The 18,164-nt window shown below is 39.4% G+C and overlaps 1 protein-coding gene across 5 annotated transcripts in view; it reads right to left on the bottom strand.

The window, feature by feature from the left end:
* The window catches only part of gria4a (glutamate receptor, ionotropic, AMPA 4a), a 152,977-nt gene that overhangs the window by 10,328 nt on the left and 124,485 nt on the right, over positions 1–18,164 (bottom strand). For 3 of the 5 annotated variants that reach the window (XM_061719249.1, XM_061719251.1, XM_061719252.1), the window contains exons 14-15: positions 11,151–11,349; positions 4,559–4,806 (exon numbers count right to left, since the gene is read on the bottom strand). In XM_061719249.1, coding sequence (XP_061575233.1) covers positions 4,559–4,806; positions 11,151–11,349 — 447 coding nt within the window. Of the gene's footprint in view, positions 1–1,664; positions 1,780–4,558; positions 4,807–11,150; positions 11,350–18,164 lie in introns of all 5 variants that reach the window. The other 2 variants (XM_061719248.1, XM_061719250.1) reach the window with 1 other exon arrangement.

Below are 18,164 nucleotides of genomic sequence, written 5' to 3'. Positions count from 1 at the left end.
ATTTAACCCTTGACTGCACTAAGGGTGACAAAGACACTGCCAGCGCGCTGTGAGGGTTAAAATGATAGATTCCAAAATCTTACATATAGATATGCAATTAGGACACTGTCTTTCGTAAAGCAGCTTGTGAGCCATTCGTTCATGTGGGGATTTACAACCTATAATTACCTCACGTGACTTCAAATTACAATCTACTCGGACAACGGTCATGTAGTGGAAAGAATGCATTTTTACTATAATTATGATCTTTTCCTTATGGTAAAATGTGGTTTGATTGCCTAAATCCAACAAGGTAGGGGCAAGAGTTGAACATTGTCTCATAATTAAACAAAAAATGTCATCCATTAATGTGATGGTGGCAAATAAATCCAATAAATCTGATAAAAATCTGCATGGTTGTTTAGTACTGAGACGTTCATTGACTCCATAGTACCCTATCGGGTTCCTACAGTATGGGGTGCTATGGAGTGTATTTAAAGATAACCAACTAACTGGATTCGTCCTATATCATCAAGAGTGTAACATTTTGACACACATATTTATAATATACAGATATTTATACATGTATCCAGGCTGAAGAGTTTAAATGGACGTGGAGGTCCTTTGAATTCCAGGCCATCGCTGAAGGTTTGGCTTAAGAATGAATTAGTTATTTGATGACATTTTTTCACACATACAGGTAATTTGGAGATGTGAAGTGAATATTACCAAGCCGGCATGATACAGTCAACTAATTGCCCACCAAGCATGCGTCTAATTTTGTTGTTGTGCCTAAACTTCCTTTTTCAAACCAGATGCCGGCAAAGTCCTTGGGTCTTGTCTTGTTTAAATGCTACCATTAGCTTAATGGACGGCTTTTTTACTCTCGCTCAAATTAAGAATGGTCTCTATTCCAAAGCGTAAAGGAATTAAAGTGCACCCAGCTTAAACATCCAGGGGAAAAAATGTTAAACGAATGAGAGGTACAAGTCTACATCAATTACTCATCCTTCCATCTTAAAGAATTTCACAGTTACGGTTTCACACGGGCCTGATTTATCAGTTGACATTTGAAAAACTGCTTCATCTGCTGTGTGGAAGAGTTTATTTGGACAAGTGACAAAAATGTTCAGTTTGTAATCACTCCTTTCATGCCTCCCTTCCCTCTTCTCAGAGCTGGCACCACAGGGCAAATATTCCTGTGTTCACAGTAATAGCTTTCTTTCTTTTTCCTGATATCCATCTCTCAAGTATTTTCCTATTCCCTTTTGTTCTTTCCCTTTTTGTCAGGGACATTAGCAAATCAGTGGCAAATACATTCGAAATGACTATTCCAATTAAACACATTTCCCTGCACTTCAAGGACGGCAAACTACAGTTGTCTTTGAAAGCAGTTTAGTATAGTCAAAAATAATCATCCATATATGTATCTTATCAAATTCAGAAGTTCTTTCGTTATTGCATGTGAACTTTTCTTGTGAAATAAGCCTTACTGATTCTTTGATGCTGTTGGGTGTTTCAGATGTTTTTCAGTCTCACTTTGTGCCTCCTAGTACTCTAATGAACTCTTTGCCAGGGCAGATGCATGCGTTACACACTTCCAGGACGGGGCCCGTCGCGAGCTGCTCAGCTGGTGAGCGGCCCCCGTCACCTAGTGGTGGGGGGGGCAGACAGAGAGGGCTAACCTTGGAATCCCCTCCCCCGCTGCCACATTCTCCTTTGTCATACCACCACTTGTTTTTCAATTTGTCCAACAGGCCCTGCTCGTTGAGTTTTAGCACGGCCAGGTTGACCGCATTTCTTTAAGTGAAAAAGGAGGAACAGATAAGATAGTTTGGTCAGAGCAGAGAATGGAGGGACAAACAGACAAGGGAACCACAGCCAGGAGGAGAAAAAAGGAAATGGGGAAAAGGAGCAGGAGAGGGTGCAGAGGGGGGATAAATCAAAAGTGGTAAAGGCATAAAGGTGAGTTAGAGGGCAGAGATGCACCCCAGACAACACTCTCCTACTCTTTAAACTTCTTTCATGGATGCTGTTCAAACTGTTCGATATTTTCTAGGTTTACGGCATCTATTTTTGTGCCCTGATCAGTATTAATACAAGAGTCTCCAAAGTAAGAGCTGCTGCTGTAAACTGTGTAGACCTCTGCAGCCTGCTGATGGTGCTCTTGTACACCAGTACGGATGTGTACTCCGTGTGTGTGAGTGAGTGAGCGGTTGTGTGGCACCAGTTACTTACAGACCTCCTGCTTACAGTGTTGAGTGGACTGACCTCCAAACAAAATCCAGGGACACAGGGCTAAATAACTGGCATTCCTGCAGTCTATGTGAGAAGATTCTTAGCTAAGCTCTGTATCTTTGGCATTATAAAAATCCCCTTGCCAGAATGGGAATTTTGTATATCAGTGTTGAGTAGTTTTGTAATGCATGTAATGGAAGTGGCTTGTACATTGACTGTTATTGAGTAAAACGGTGTCCACGAGACAGGGCTCCAGGAGATTTTGTCCTGTTTCTCTGCTTTCTAAAGTTGCTTGTAAAAACCTTTTCTATCATTGTTTCCCCATGATACCAACCTCTGTTGACTCAGTTGACCACGCTTTTGTCTGCAGGGGTTTGCAATCAGCTCAACTAATCTCTAGAAAAAGGTCACTGCAGTTGCTGCCTACATGTTTGTCAGTCCACCCTTTAGTCTATACACCTCCCTATCGGGATTTTCATCTCAGAGTCTGATGCTACGCTGCAGTTATGAACTCAATTGGGACTGAGAGGTTGTCAGTGAACTACTCGGCCCACACAACAAATATTCCTTTTTTAAATCACGACATGTGATTGGCAGATATTGAGAAAGAGAAAGACAGTGTTCTCTGGGGCGATCAAACCTACAGGCTGTGACTTATCAACAACAATTATGGATGAAAACAGTTCAACAATGACAGTCAGTTAGCAATATTCTTATTAGAAATAGCTACTGTATAATACAGAGGATATAAAATACTATCACTAAACTTTCAGTCATAAGAGTTGTCATGCTTCTCAATAACATAATCAAATCACATTAGCCCCGTAATTAGAGCTTCAGGAGGAGAGGTAGCCTCAGCTGAAGCTCACGCTTGCACCCACATGTATGTGATGCCATGACTGCGTTTCCTTCGATTGAAAGAAGCAAGAGACAACTGTGGATAGTCCCAGAAATGTGTTTGAGGGGCTTTTAAAGGGCGCACATCCACTTGCTGTCTGTCACTTCTCTCTCGTAAACAGAAACCTCTTTATTTTTTAAAATTGCAAATAAGAAGTTAATTTCAGGGGGACTGAGGGCTGAAGCGACTTTGCACATACATTGGGGGGAAATCATAGGGCAGGATGTGAGGCTGATGTGCTTTTTTATATTTTGTTTATCTGGCGGATAAATGGAAGGAGAGAAGAGAAAGCAGGTGGTCAAACTTTGCCAAACTTGGCTGATTTTTTTACCCTCAGTGGACACTTGTCACTTTTAAAAAGGTAAAGTTTTTATGGCGTAGTAACGGCCAGCTGAAAAGGGAAGTGTTTCACTGCAATCAGTTGCCAATAAAAGATCAACAAGCCAAAGGAGCAAGTGCCCGCTGAGGGAAAAACGTATGATCAGTGACTTTCTCATTCATTTCCTCTATCATTTGTTGTCTTGTTTAAGGTTTAAATCTCTTCCTTGTTTGTATAGGTTTTTTTTTTTTTTAAGTAAAAAAAATTCTACTGATTGAACTATTTCAAGAAATGTAATGTTTTTTAAATGTGATACTCAGCAGTATGACCATGGGATCATGTTATATTTTTACATTTCTTTGTCCCCCCATTGACTAGGCCCCTCAGCTTCCTGATTCTCACTTTTTTTCTCTTCCTGATCATCTATAAATTCCCCCCCCACGGCTCTGCAGGAAGTGGCAACAGTCTGAGATTTTACCCCTCCTCGTGGCAATATATTCTTAATAACAACATCCTTTACTACTCATCAATATCATCAAGCAAAAACAAGATAAATCAGCAGACAAATGGACAGGGTTACCTGAAAGGTGGCCCTGTGGAGAAAAAGAGTGTTTGACAGAGCAACAGAGAAGAAAATAGTCCTACAAGGAGATGTATAGATGACAGGGGCACAGGACAAAGAAATGAAAATGAAATGCTCTGGATTAAACACTGAGGCGGCAGTGCAGAATGAGGAAATGCACAGCAAAAAGAAGCGGACAGAATTACAGACAATGCAAAAAGCAAAACAAAGCATGGAAGAGAAAGAGTAAAAAAACAGGAAAGCGTGATACGACAAAGATTTTGCACATTCAACACAATTATATATGTCACTGCTGCCAAGTGAAAACTTTTACATTACACTTATTCATTTATAATCCTCTTATATGGTGTCAACCTAAGTTTTAATATGGTAAATTAATACTCAGCTATCAAATTTTTGTTGCTGAGAAATTGTCACCTGGCAGCAGTGCCAGGGTGGGTTAGGTGTAGTATTAAAGGCACAGCAGGGTAGGTGGAATATTGCAGCAATAGTACAGTATCTGCGTTGTTACTGTTTCTTATTGTTACACTATTCCACCCACCTTAACTGTGAGCCTTTCGGTGTGGCAATGCCATATCCTTTGGAGTCCAGGTTCCCTCCGACTTTCATTGTATCGCAGGGCTTGCGCTGCTCCGTGTATTCGTTCATAGTAGACTCCAAGAGGAAGGCGTACTTCCCCTTGGACTTGCGGACTCTTGCCACACCTTCCGCCGTTGTTTTGGTGAAGACAGTTGGCTCAGCAGACTTCATATAAGACCACATCTTCTCGTACACAGCTATCTTGGACCTCTGGGATGAAGCAGGGGAAAGAGGGGAAAGCAAAGGTTAAATCGGCTCGAAAAAGAATGTTTTTGCCACCATAAAATGTCAGCTTGTCCCGTAGATTATGGTTTTTGTGTAGAGAACAGAGATGATTTGGAGTAGTCTAGTAGCAGTCTAGTAACAAAAAAATGTCAAAGAACAAAAATACGAGATGTGATGAAGATATACAAACATGTCTGGAAAAAAGATAAACAAGAATTACTTATTTAAATGTGAGACAAATGTGATACTCACTAGTTTAATAAGAGGACATGAATGACTCGTTACCTTTATTCTTCTTGCCTATTACGTTTAGAGTCACTGTCTCACCGCTTGATCCAATTTCACTTGTGATTCAGTTCACATATCAGTGTTATTTATGCGTATAGTCAAAAATGACTTGTTTTGTTAATGATGGAAAATGGTCCTGGTCGATGCAATGAGACTGCTGATGCCCAACCAATCGCATTCAGGAATCATCATTAATGACTGCCCACGTGCCTGGGTTAAATAAAATTCATTTTTGGGGTAAGCGAGAGTGCATAAATGAAAATGAATACGATGTTCCCATTCATTTTTAACGTAATACAAACTTAGCCAGCCATAACCATCGAAACTTTGTTGCTGGTGGTTTTAAAATAAAGTTGAAACTCCACAGCAGCACAAAAGAGCAGAGGTGCTTCCTGCTATATTAGCATTGTTGAATACCTGCAGTTTCAAAAATAAGCATGCTACTGTCAGCATTAGGCAGAAATGTTTTTAATAGTTCAACATGACTAACATAATGCATTCTATAACAGCATACACATACCTACTTTCCTTCAAACATTCAGACTAGTGTTTTCATCTCTGCATCTTATTTTATATTAGGTAAATAACTGCTCTCCATGTCGCTGACATCCATTACAACATGTGTGCTGTGCAGATAAAAAGATGGTATGTTTTTCTTTTCCATCAAAGGATAGATGAGATTAGAAATAAGCATAGAAATGCTCCTACTGTAACATATGGATGAATGTATATTTTGACCATCTATTAAGGAATTATTAGAGGCATGATCCCCCCTGAGGTGATCACCTCTTCCCCACTCAAGATATGTCGCAACAGGATATGAAGCAAATGCGTATTATTCTACCAGATTTTATGAGCTCAATTTTTCTTTTCATAAGAGTCAGATATTATCTTTAATGTAAGTTTCAAGTACATAAGCTCAAAAAGAAAATCATACACTGCAAAATAGCCTCTCTAGAAAAAAATCAAATATTCCATTAATCTGGTCAAAATTATGTTATTTAAAGCAAAACTTTCTTTGTTAATGGAGTAAGAAAAATATTCTTGACAGGAATTATAAAACTAGTAAAATAGTTTAAAATAGTCTTCTAATGATCTTGAAGTGAGCTTTTGCAGTGTACTTACCATTACACGCACAACATGAGAGTAACTCTTAGAATAATGTAATTATGTACAGATTCAGTTTTTATAAATAACAATGTTGATTATTTCAGACAAGCAAATCACAGTTACTAAAACTGTAAGGGCCATGGTAAGGCTAGTACCTTAGGTAAGTTTCATGTTTTTAAAAAGGGCTCTATTTTCTATTTCACCCCCTTGTTTCGCTCGTAGACGAGGCTCTTTAAAAACAAACCAAAAAAACATCAAAGTAAATTACAGGGGTTAAAGCGAAAAAAAATCCCAGGACGGAAAGTTTTCAGACCCCCCCCCCCCGCGTCACATTCGTAATGCAACGTAGGCTTGTAGCTCCGCAGTGTTTACATTTCGGCACTGCACACCGACATGCGACGAGGTCTAGCGCTGAGTTATGGTTCTGCGTCACACCAACGCAGAGAACACGGCGCAAGAATACACACAAAAAATCTGAATTTTTGCAAAGAATGATGCATTTTGATAACATAATAACATGCATTCATCATCATGGGTAATTCTTCATGTATGAATAAATCTTGAAATGAAGATAATTATATCTTAAACTTCTACAATGGCCAGAATCCCCCTTTCCCACCTAAAAAACCAGGTATGCACCTTAGTAATTAAGGAGTTAAAACTCACTCGCCACTTACGGGACTCAGTAGCAGCAGAAACGGCAGTAGGAGCATTTATTACATTTATTAATCGTAGTACCGCTATTATGAGAGGTTATTTCTCACAGTATCAGCCTAAAGGGACTTAAGTCTGATTTATGGTCCCGCGTTACACCAACGCAGACCCGGCGTAGTGTACGCGGCCGTACGCACGTACGGCGCGCGTCGCCGCGTACCCTACGCCGAGGCCTACGGCGTAGGTTACGCGTCGATTTAACGCGGAACCATAATTCAGGCTTCACAGCGCGACTCCACTGTCCGCCGGCGCGCGCCCGGCTCGTCGCCACGCCGACTCCGCGCTCATATATTTAATACATTTATGAAGCCCATATATTTATAAAGCCCCACCTGGCCGAGCCCTAACACTGAGGCCATGGTAGATTTAGGTTACACACGGACACGCGGCACTGTTGACTTTTTTTCCCTGCCGGCTCTGCTCACTGCCGCAACGTGTTGCCTCCAGTCATTTCAATGAGAAGCACACCGCAAAACACTGCATTGCATATTCAGCGCCGCACAGAAGCTCCCAAATGGAAATGATTTTTGATTTCTGAATGAATGGATAGATACGTCGCTTATTTTTTGCATATTATGTTTTTCTTTTCTGGCCTGGTCCGTTTGGGGATTTTTTTTTTTTTTTTCCCCTGTTCCGCGGAAATGTTTTGCTGAGACCAAAATCCGCGGAAGATTCTGATGCCTGTATAATTGCAACACATGGTGCTTTACATGCAGAATAAAATAACAATCAAAAACACGTCGACGCAAACCACATGCGTAGGCACGGCGTCGTTTTGACGCAGAACCATAACTCAGCCTAGGCTGAGTTATTAGGTGTCAGGTTACGTGCATCTAGAACCAAAGGAGAACTTTACTGTGTGTGCACAGCCAACAGCTGATTGACTGCAGTGGGCGCCGTTCGACAAGTCACCGCGGCGCTACAGACACCCCGGTGTTCATATTTTTTGTCGGATTTGCGCTGATCTCATAAAAAAATATCCCAAAAAAATACGGAAATCCGTACCCAGTACGGAGAACTTTAATCCCTGAAATTATACTTATGTGCCTTATAGATATTTTTTCTAAAAAAAAAAGAAGGAATGGATACATTAATAATACTTTTTTTAGCACTTTCAACTGTTTACATTTTTATGTTTCATTTATGCAAAAACGTTACTGATTAGTTAAATACAATGTATTAAAAAAATAAAAATAAAACCTGAAAAAATATGTTTGATCAAATCAAGATGCTGTCTTAATTCAATTATTTAATTCAAAATACTTAATTAGTCCCTGAAGGAAAATGAATTAAATGAGGCAAGAAGGAAAATAGAAGTTGTCAAAATGACAGTATTGGGTTGACGATAATGCCTGATATTGTGCTGATACCATGATATAGGAAAAACAGCAATTATTGTACCTCCTGAAACAGGACTTGTACAAAGCGTATTAAGATACATTAAAAATGTTTTTACTGCATTTTATTCGCATCGGTTTCTTTCAATGTAGAGCAAATTAGTGCAGCTGATTTTCACTCCGACACTCCTTGAACAAAGTTACACAGCCTGTGGACGCCTGAGTCTTCCATCTTTCAATCTAATCCTCTGGCATATAATGACATTTACAACCACATTTAAAATGTATCACTACGTCTCCCTTCATAAGTCAAGCATAAGTCTTATTTCAAATGACTATGACTGAAATAGCACCAATCTGCCATGCACTTATAGATTCAGGGGGGTATTTCAGAGGGCATCTGTCTGCCACGATACAACACGTTTTAAACCATGATTCTTTGTGCGTCCCTGCAGTTCTGTTGTACAGTTTACAAGAGCAGGTGAGAACTTTGTGTGTGTGTGTGTGTGTGTGTGTGTGTGTGTGTGTGTGTGTGTGTGTGTGGCCATGAATGAAAATAACAAGCACAGGAGTCAAACTGTCATCCTCAAGCATCCCATTTCTTTTTTTCTCTTTTCTCTCCTGGTATTTAAACATTGTTCTGTCACTCGGCAAGCAACAAGCCAGTGCCTCGGGAACTGAAACCAGTACCTGGGGATGGAGTGTGTATATTTGATTGTGTCTGTGTGTGTGTCAGGGTGTTGATGGTGTGTGACGGACACCTACCCAATAATAATGTAACTCGCACTCAAAAGGACCAGTATGGCCTCTGTGTCTCTCCGTTCTTTCCCTTTATTTGTCAAAGTCTATTATAAGTTCTCATAATTCCCTTCAGCCCCTTGCATCCATCCATCCATCTTCATGAAAGATCGAGTTGGAGCGAGACAGTAACACTGATGTTTCTCTGCACGTACAAAACAGTGTCTAGCCTTGGAGGGATGAATGTGTGACAATATGATGTGACTTTTTCCAGATTCTTTAACAATGAGTGTGGCTGTGAAGGAGGAAATGGATGTTGCAAGTCACCTTCAGGCAGCAGCACACTTTTAAATGTACTTAGACACATGTGCATGCTCTTTTCAAAGTAATGTCATTTATTCATACGTATGTCAAGCATCTATACTATATTTTCAATAAAATGAATACATACATGTCTGCAAATGTGCAGAATATATGCATGTAAATGCTAAAATAAATGCACACACATATGCAAAGATAATTAATGGCAGTTGTGAATCCCCCTCAGCTGTGGGGGAGTAAATTGCTTTTTCACCCTCCACAGATTTCAGTCCGCTCATTATGTTGATGATGCCAGAGCAACTCAGAGAGGCACAAACTGTCTTCCACTAAGTCCCCCATTCTGTTCTTCCTCCCACATGTCCCCGAACACAAATATTAGTGAACACATCCTTACAAAGCATAAGTGCAAGGGCACAAAATATGCCCATATGCACACAAGCCAGTTTGCCTATTTTCTAGGGAGCATAACAATGTGATAGGGCATGATGACACATGCTCATGTCTGCAAATAATTCATTCATCCTCAGCATTGTGTGCATCTGTTTGTGTATTATTTATGTAATTGAAATCTAGACTGGCAAGGCCATAAGGTGAAACAAGCCATTCTCTTCTGGTACTTCACTTTACTGTGCGATTATGTTTGTGCTCACTATTGAGAAATAACAACTGCCTGCAGAACATGGTGCTCCAGCCATGTTCATCTCTTCCCTCCACAACATCCATCTCCACTTTAGAGCTCTGTATCTGTATCCACTACACTACTGACAGGATCTTGGCAAACTTTGTTCACCTCTAATCATGACTGAAAATATTTAAGAAATTATAAAACTCACTGAAAAGCTTACACTAAACTTTGAATATGGTATCGCATTTCAAAAACAAGCAACCTGTAACAGAGACCAGAAACTGCTCTGTATTTGAGCACAGAATAGAGGTCTCTGCTGAGCAAATGAAAGCTTTAGGGGTCAGTTGTGTTTGGGAACCGTATGGATTATCTAGGGCAGGGGTCGGCAACCCAAAATGTTGAAAGAGCCGTATTGGACCAAAAACACAAATATGTCTGGAGCCGCAAAAAATGAAAAGTCTTGTATCAGCCTTAGAATGAAGGCAACACATGCTGCATGTTTCTATATTAGTTAGAACTGGGGAGAGATTTATTTTTTCATTATGCACTTCAAGAAAAAGGTCGAAATGTCGAGAAAAAAATAAAAATGTCGAGAAAAAAGTCAAAATGTCGAGATTAAAAAAGGAAAAAAAGAAAAAAAAGAAAAAAAGAGAAAAAAAAGGAAAAAGAAGGAAAAAATTACATTTTTTTTTTTTCAAAAATTTTTGAAAAAGCTCCAGGAGCCACTACGGCGGCGCTAAAGAGCCGCATGCGGCTCTGGAGCCGCGGGTTGCCGACCCCTGATCTAGGGCGTGTGTACCCTAAGTAACTCTCAGTTTGAGATAAGGAACTGTGTTTTTGATCCCACCTTGACAATTTTGAATCCTGACGTTATTTAGACACTCATCCTCCTTCCACACATTGTTTTTGAGTGCCTTGTCAATGTAGTGATCAAAATCCCTCGCTTCTTGAAAACTTCTCTTGTTATCCCTTTAATCTGTCTGTATGAGTCTCATTTCTGACAGGAATTTATAATAGAGCTGTGTTTGTTTCAACATTTTGGTTAATGATAGCCATCAACAATGAGACCAGCAGAATTAAAATATTCCTCCTCCATGACATCTAAGGCTTCCCGACTTCTGCATCCTGAGATCATTAACAAGTTAACGGGCTAATGAGCTGATCTGCTGGTTTTACTGTGTGTGTTGGATCCATACCCTGAAGAATTCCTTTGTAGAGCCTGAGTCCAACGTCCCATAGGCGATCTCTGTCTGTTTGGCCAAGTCTTCTGCACTCTCTATAGGTGAGACCATCCTCTCCACAGTGAGGAACGCAGCCAGGTTGGCTGTGTAAGAGGAGATGATGATAAGAGTGAAGAACCACCACACACCTCCAACGATACGTCCAGACAGGGACCTAGAGAGAGAAGTGAGGGAGCGGTGAGGAGCAAGAGGTAAAATAGATGAACAGGGAAGAAATTGAACGGAGGGGATGATAAAGATCAAAGAGATGAAAGAAAGTAATTGATAGAATATATGAAAAAGTGGCAGAAAACAAAAGATAGAGATGGTAAAGGCAAAGATGAGAGTGAATGATAGGGGGCAGGGGGGGGGGGGGGTGAAAAATATAGAAGGCAACATAATTAGAGCTATTCCCTAGTCAATGACATGCAACAGAAATCAGAATTTCACCACCGCTGTGATCATGACTGGAAAACTGACAGAAGAGCCAAAGTCATTGTCTTTCAGCCCCCAAAGCAATTTAGCATTAGCTAACAGAGGCTACATGAAACAGATTTAAATCGGACAATCCTCCGCCTCACTCTCAACCTCATTTACTCTTTTCTCAGTGTTTACTGTCTTTATCTTCCGAACGTAAGCAAGTGCATCAAAGCCTTTTAGAGAAGATGAGAGGGAAGTAGAGAAGTGTGGCAAAATTATATTCTTTTTCTTTAAAGTGCTCAAGTCGACAAAAGACCTTGTTAATCTAATGGGTAGAAACAGAAACATTAAATATCTTCTTTTTAGGAAGGAGTGAGTACAAGTGAGGGGTTTATCGGTTGAAACGCATGGCGTACAGTTAATTGCTGTTCTCAAAATAATGAAAACGTAAAAGAGACACCACTTTCACCGAGAGCTGGGCCAAATGCATGTTGAGAACACAGAAAGATGGGCTTAACATTCAGTCCACGAACAGCTGGATGTTAACTACTAGATGGCATGGTTTCTCAGACTGTGGCCCATGCGCCACTTCCTGTTTTCTAGAATGTTTAATGAGGGTCACGATCATAGCCTGAAATGATGCACTGCAATATGGTGAACTGGACCAAATGATATATAAGATCAACGTTGATGCCGCAGGAGAGAAAAAGCTGGTTTTAATAAATGCAAAAGCCAAATCACAAATATTAAAAGGAATATCAGCACAATACTAATACACTACTTTCCAGACAAACCAAAAAAAAATAATGAAAAGGCACAAAAAACCCCCCACAAAAAACAACACTTCGACAGAGAAAAACAACACGTTTTATCTAACACATTCCTGAGTCATTCGTTGTTGGACTGTGGGGACAGATAAAGTGACCTCCCTTTTCTACAACTAAGTGAATTTTGTCCTCCAAAATTTGAATAAATAACAGCATTATGAGACTAAAACATCATGTGGTAAGTTCATGGGTAAAGAGCACAAAAGCAAGGTTGAGCAGTTTCAGTAAGATGTATCTGCCTTAAATTCAGTGTTCACACATCTTGTAAAAAGCAGTGAAGCTAAAAAAACAGGCTCATGACTGTCTGTGAAGACTCACACAACTGCTACACCCAGTAAGCTGAACAATGATGTGCAACTATTTTGAGGACATAAAGCATATTCTCTATCCTTAAATTTGCACTTGATCATTAGAACTTTGATATGAACGTTGATGATGGACTCCCAGACAAGCACAGATTTGATGTCCAGGGATGACATGTGAATTTTGAGGTTGTGGCAGTTGCTTATTTGTAATTTCAGTCTTAAGTTTTTCAAACCGTGAAACTACAGTAGGTGACGGGTTAAGAGTGTTTTATTAGTTTAATAAAACACTTTCGTGTTCTAATATTATATATATATATATATATATATATATATATATATATATATATATATACTTTTTGCCTGATCACCTGTCATAGCCCTCTACTACACTTTCAAAAAAGGAGGAAAATAGGAAGCAGGAACACTAAATGAAGAGGGATTGCAGTGCTCATTAGCAATAGATGGTGTGAATCTTGACATGTTAGGTGAAGAAGTGTTTTTGTGCTCCACATATTGAACTGTTGGTTGTGAGTTCCCATCCATGTTTTCTTCTTGAAGATATCACCTGTCTTGCTTAACCACACAGCATGTAAATTCAGCAGCTCCGCTGTTGCCAGGCTACAGACACACTCTGATGATGCATTTATGGAGATCTCTGCATATTTCAACAATGCCGCTGTCTCTGCAACACTTTCAACTTTCGAAAGGTTTATCAACTAATTATCATTCCTCAATTTCTGTTTATTTATTCTTAATTTATGCTGAAAAAAACTAACTAACTAAACTAACTTCCCAATCGTGATTGATAACGTATTGTTTCCATCAAATTAGTTTAATTCAATTTGATTAAATGCTTGTCGAGGAAATGTCATCATATATCTTTCAGTAAACTTCTTAGGGACTTTATAGGCTCAAAATTGTTAAACTGTTCATAAAAAAACAGCAAATTTAATTTATGAAAGGATGTTGTTGCATTTTGTGTAAGTTTGAGGATAGGTTTTTACCTGGAGATATGCTAACAAAGCTCTTGTATGCAAGCTTCACTTCACTTCAGGTTAAAATGTAATTTCTCTGAAGACATGATCATTTTTACCAAGCTATGAGCTATCTGCAAAAACAACCCATAAAAAGTATGGACTGCTGTTCCAATTGTTTGTCACTACAACTCCTTCATCTCTATGGCACTGTGTCACCCATTAACAACGATAGTTAAACAATGAAGCTCATGCAGCTACAGAGGACATCATGGCAGAGGCGATTGAGACACCCATGAAAGCAATAACAGAAGAATCCAGGAATAAAAAACAAGTGTGACCGAGCGAGAAACCGAACAAGAGTAAATCTCAGACAGTGCCTTAAAAGCACTTTAAACCTTAGCGTCTATGAGGTGTAGAGCTAAAAACTGAAAAGGTTCCGTTGTGTCGCTTAAAGTGGTTTGTGTACGCGACCCAACTGGAAAGCAAGCACTTCTTTGGAGTCATACTGAAATCAAATTTTTATTTTCTTAGCGCTAAATTTGGTCCCCATTCTCCTCATACCCATTACATGGCTCTTTATTTGCTAAATTAACCCCTTTAGTTCCTTGACTGGTGCAAAATTAGAGTCTCACTAATTGGTTACTGCTGAAAAAGTAGCATTCTGCCAGAAAGAAGAAAAAACAACAACACACGAGTAAACCAAAACAGCCAATGCTGTAAGGTTAAAAAAAAAAACAAGAAAGAATAAAAAATGACTAAGATGAGGTATACTACTAAATTAAGAGGAGATTATCGATGGGGGTCAAGGTCATATCACATTTTACATTGTCTTTATAAAGAAAACTATGATAGCCACTTCAACATAATTTGTATGATAATGAGAGCTCATTACAGCCAATCGAATATTATAGCTGAATATTAAAAGGCCAAACAGCCATCAGTGTTGCAAGATGGTCAGTCTGATGTGACACCAGTGATTTGTGAGTTATTTCTAGAGAGGACTCGGTTATAAGAAGTGTGTGCTGGAGAGAGAAAAGCGAGGCGAGGGATCTGCAAGGTGCATTGACGCCTGACTTGGCATAAATTGTCACCTTTTCGAGCAACTCCGCATTCTGCTGCTGATCAAAGCCCAGCACCTCTTAATCCTCCCTCTCTTGTCTCTCTCTCTCTCTCTCACACACGCACACACAAATATGAATTGATAGTGTTTGTCCTTGAGGCATTGATCTATTTGGCTGAGTTAATGAACCTGCCGTGTACTGTGATGGATTCTCCTGAGAAAGAGGCTTTGTTTTATATTTATTAGGCGAAACAGAAACTTTTGAACTTTTTCCACCAGGTGAAGCTTAGACGTGCATTTACACAGACAGGTGATTACTGAAGATATTGATTTCAAAATCAATAGAAAAGATGCGAGAAGGCATCAAATACAAATGTTTTGCATCTGTTGGTAAAACATTGTTACTGTTGTTGATTTGACAATGAGAATGCAAAAAAAAACATGACCTGAACACTGAGGATACTGCTTGCAATGTGTGATAGTGGAGGGATTAAAAGTGCAAGTACCGATTGGTCTGAATTAATAAGCAGTGGCACCTTAATGAGGAGGTCTTTCTTTTGTGATGTGGCGATATTGCATAAAAGCTGAGTGTGCTTTATCTAGAAACCCATTTAAATAACTTCTGCAGGCTACAGAGGCCAGCAGGGTTATGAAATCTATAAAGTTCTAAAAAGTTCTGATTAAATTTTAATGTAGCCGCATGAAGTGATTCTGCAGGTGATTCTAGTAGCAAAAAGGGTATATAAAATCCCTTCCAAGGCTGGTCTTTGTCACCAGACTGGTAATAGTTTTACTTTTTTTTTTTATATTTCTTAGTTTGTTTCATTATTTCAGTTCAATTTCAGCTAGTTTAACAAACACATCAGCAGTTTTATTTTTTGAGGTATTAATTTACCGATGTTGACAAAAACATCTAGGGTGGAAGAATCCTACCACCAATGCCATACTCTACAATAATCCATTATTCTTTATTCTGAGTAATTAGAATTAGAATAAAAGAATTTATTCGAAAAATTAAGCTGCAAATTAAAAAAAAAAAAACAGGCACGAAACGAAAATTAAAACAAAGTTAATTTTGCTGCAATTCTATTTTGTTTCAGTTTTGGACTGTTAATTATAATTTTGTTTTTAGTTTTAGTTTGTCACAGATTCTGTTCATAACTTTTATTGGCAGGATTTCTCGGCAAGGCTGGAGAGTGGAGGGGGCCCCATTTAGTGGCCTCAGAACTGGGTCTTTGCATTTAAATAGATGTTGTTCAGTTGGCTTCATCAGGGTGTGTTACAACCAAAAACGTAATAATGGCCAATAACGTAATAACTGCCAATAACGTAATCATTTTGGCCATTTCAAATGTAATAAGGCCAATAGTGTAATAATGTGCCAATAATGTAATAAAACTTTTGAGCCAATAACGTAATAACTTTTTGCCGATAATGTAATAAGGCATTACATTATTGGCTGGTTATTACGTTATTGGCCTGGTATTAAAAAATTATTACAAAATTATTACATTATCGGCAAAAAGTTATTACATTATTGACTCAAAAGTTTTATTACATTATTGGCACATTATTACACTATTGGCTTTATTACATTTGAAATGGCCAAAATTATTACATTATTGGCAGTTATTACGTTATTGGCCGTTATTACGTTTTTGGTTGTAACAGGGTGTGACCTTAACTCTAGCATTTTGCTGTTGATCGTGAAGTGGCTAAGATGACAATAAGCTACTCCAAATCCGAGATCATGGCCCTCAGCCAGAAAACGGTTGAGTCCCTTCTCAGTGTCAGTGATCAGATCCTTCCCCAAGTGGAGGACCTCGGGGTCTGTTCACCATGTAGCAGGGGATTGAGAGGTGGATCAGTGCAGCTGCAGTGTGGATAGTGAGCAAGAGAACAAGACTGCGAATTAAAGCCAAATAAGGTTTCCTCCGCACGGTGTCTGGGCTCTCTATAGAAAGGTTGAGAAACTTGGTCAACCATTAAAGTAGAGCTGCCACTCCTCTGCATCAAGAGGAGCCAGATGAGGTGGCTTAGGGATCTGCTTTGGACGCCTTCTGGATGCCTTCCTGATGAGGTTTCCCAGGAACATCCCACTGGCAGGAGATCCCAGGAAAAAAGGAGGACACGCTGGGGGGACTTGCTCTCTCAGCTGACTTGGGAACGCCTTGGGATTCAGATGAGCTGCATGAGGTGGCTGCAGAGAGGGAAGTCTGGGCTTCCCTACTTAGGACCGCTGCCACCTGACTCAAGATCAGCTGCAGAAAATGGATGGATGGATGGAAGCCCTCTCCTCCAATACATTAATAAATTAAAAAATATAAATTGGGAATGGTGGTCAATGGACTAAAGAAAATATAGAATATTATTTTCCACGAAGCACATGATATTGCAAATGTTCGATTTTCCTAAAAAGCAGGAACCTTTTCTTAAACTTAAAGAACTTTTTCTTCATGAACCTAACCAAAAAGCAGAAAAGACCGAACAAAACTGCCTCACTCTACACGCAGACTTGCCTTAGGCTAAACTTTTCTGTTTCAGCTTAAACAAATAAAAGGAAAGCAAATCAACAGTCTGTAAGCTAACTATTTTTGTTTTTGGAACAGCACTGATTTGCATTCATTTTAAGTATTTGCAGATGAATGAACTCAGACAAATAAATTCATATATTACGATACATTATCAACTATCGAAGCAAAATTTGTCCTGTAATGGAATCATTTCAAACATCATGAGCAGTTGGCAGTCACGGTGCAGCAACATAACAGTCATATCACCAATGTAAGCATACGTGTACAAGCAAGACTGAATATTTATTATTTGTACTTTGTAGAGTGGATACTGGTGGACATGCGTTTATCTTAGCAAACAATTTTTTTTTGATTCCTCATGAGATGTGTCTGATAAACTGTGGCCCCTGTGTGTGCAGTTTCCTAGCATGTGTTGGTATGCAACAGGCGAATCCTGCTACAGGAGGTCATGTATCATCTATGATAGCTAACAGATTGCCTCCGCAATCCTCCATGTGAAAGATTAATGAAATCTCTCTCTCACACACACACACACACACACACACACACACACACACACACACACACACACACACACACACACACACACACACACACACACACACACACACACACACACACACACACACACACACACACAAATCGAGGAAGTTAAGTATTTTTTGTCATTAAATACATCCAGATGTTCTCACCTCACTGGAGAGATTACAAGACCGGGCTCTGTGTGAAGCCCAAAAAAGTGAAGCAATCGCTGCAAAGAAGTCAACTCAAACAACTAATTCATTGAGGTACTTGTTAATTTGCATTTGTCACTTAGCACAGCTCCAACAGAGGCACCTTTAATTTCCTCCAAATTGTCAGCGCCTT

The sequence above is a fragment of the Cololabis saira genome, chromosome 4 (assembly GCF_033807715.1).
Source record: "Cololabis saira isolate AMF1-May2022 chromosome 4, fColSai1.1, whole genome shotgun sequence".
NCBI classification, from domain to species: domain Eukaryota; kingdom Metazoa; phylum Chordata; class Actinopteri; order Beloniformes; family Belonidae; genus Cololabis; species Cololabis saira.
Note: the sequence above shows the minus strand (reverse complement) of the source record. Positions and strands in the feature narration are given on the sequence as shown.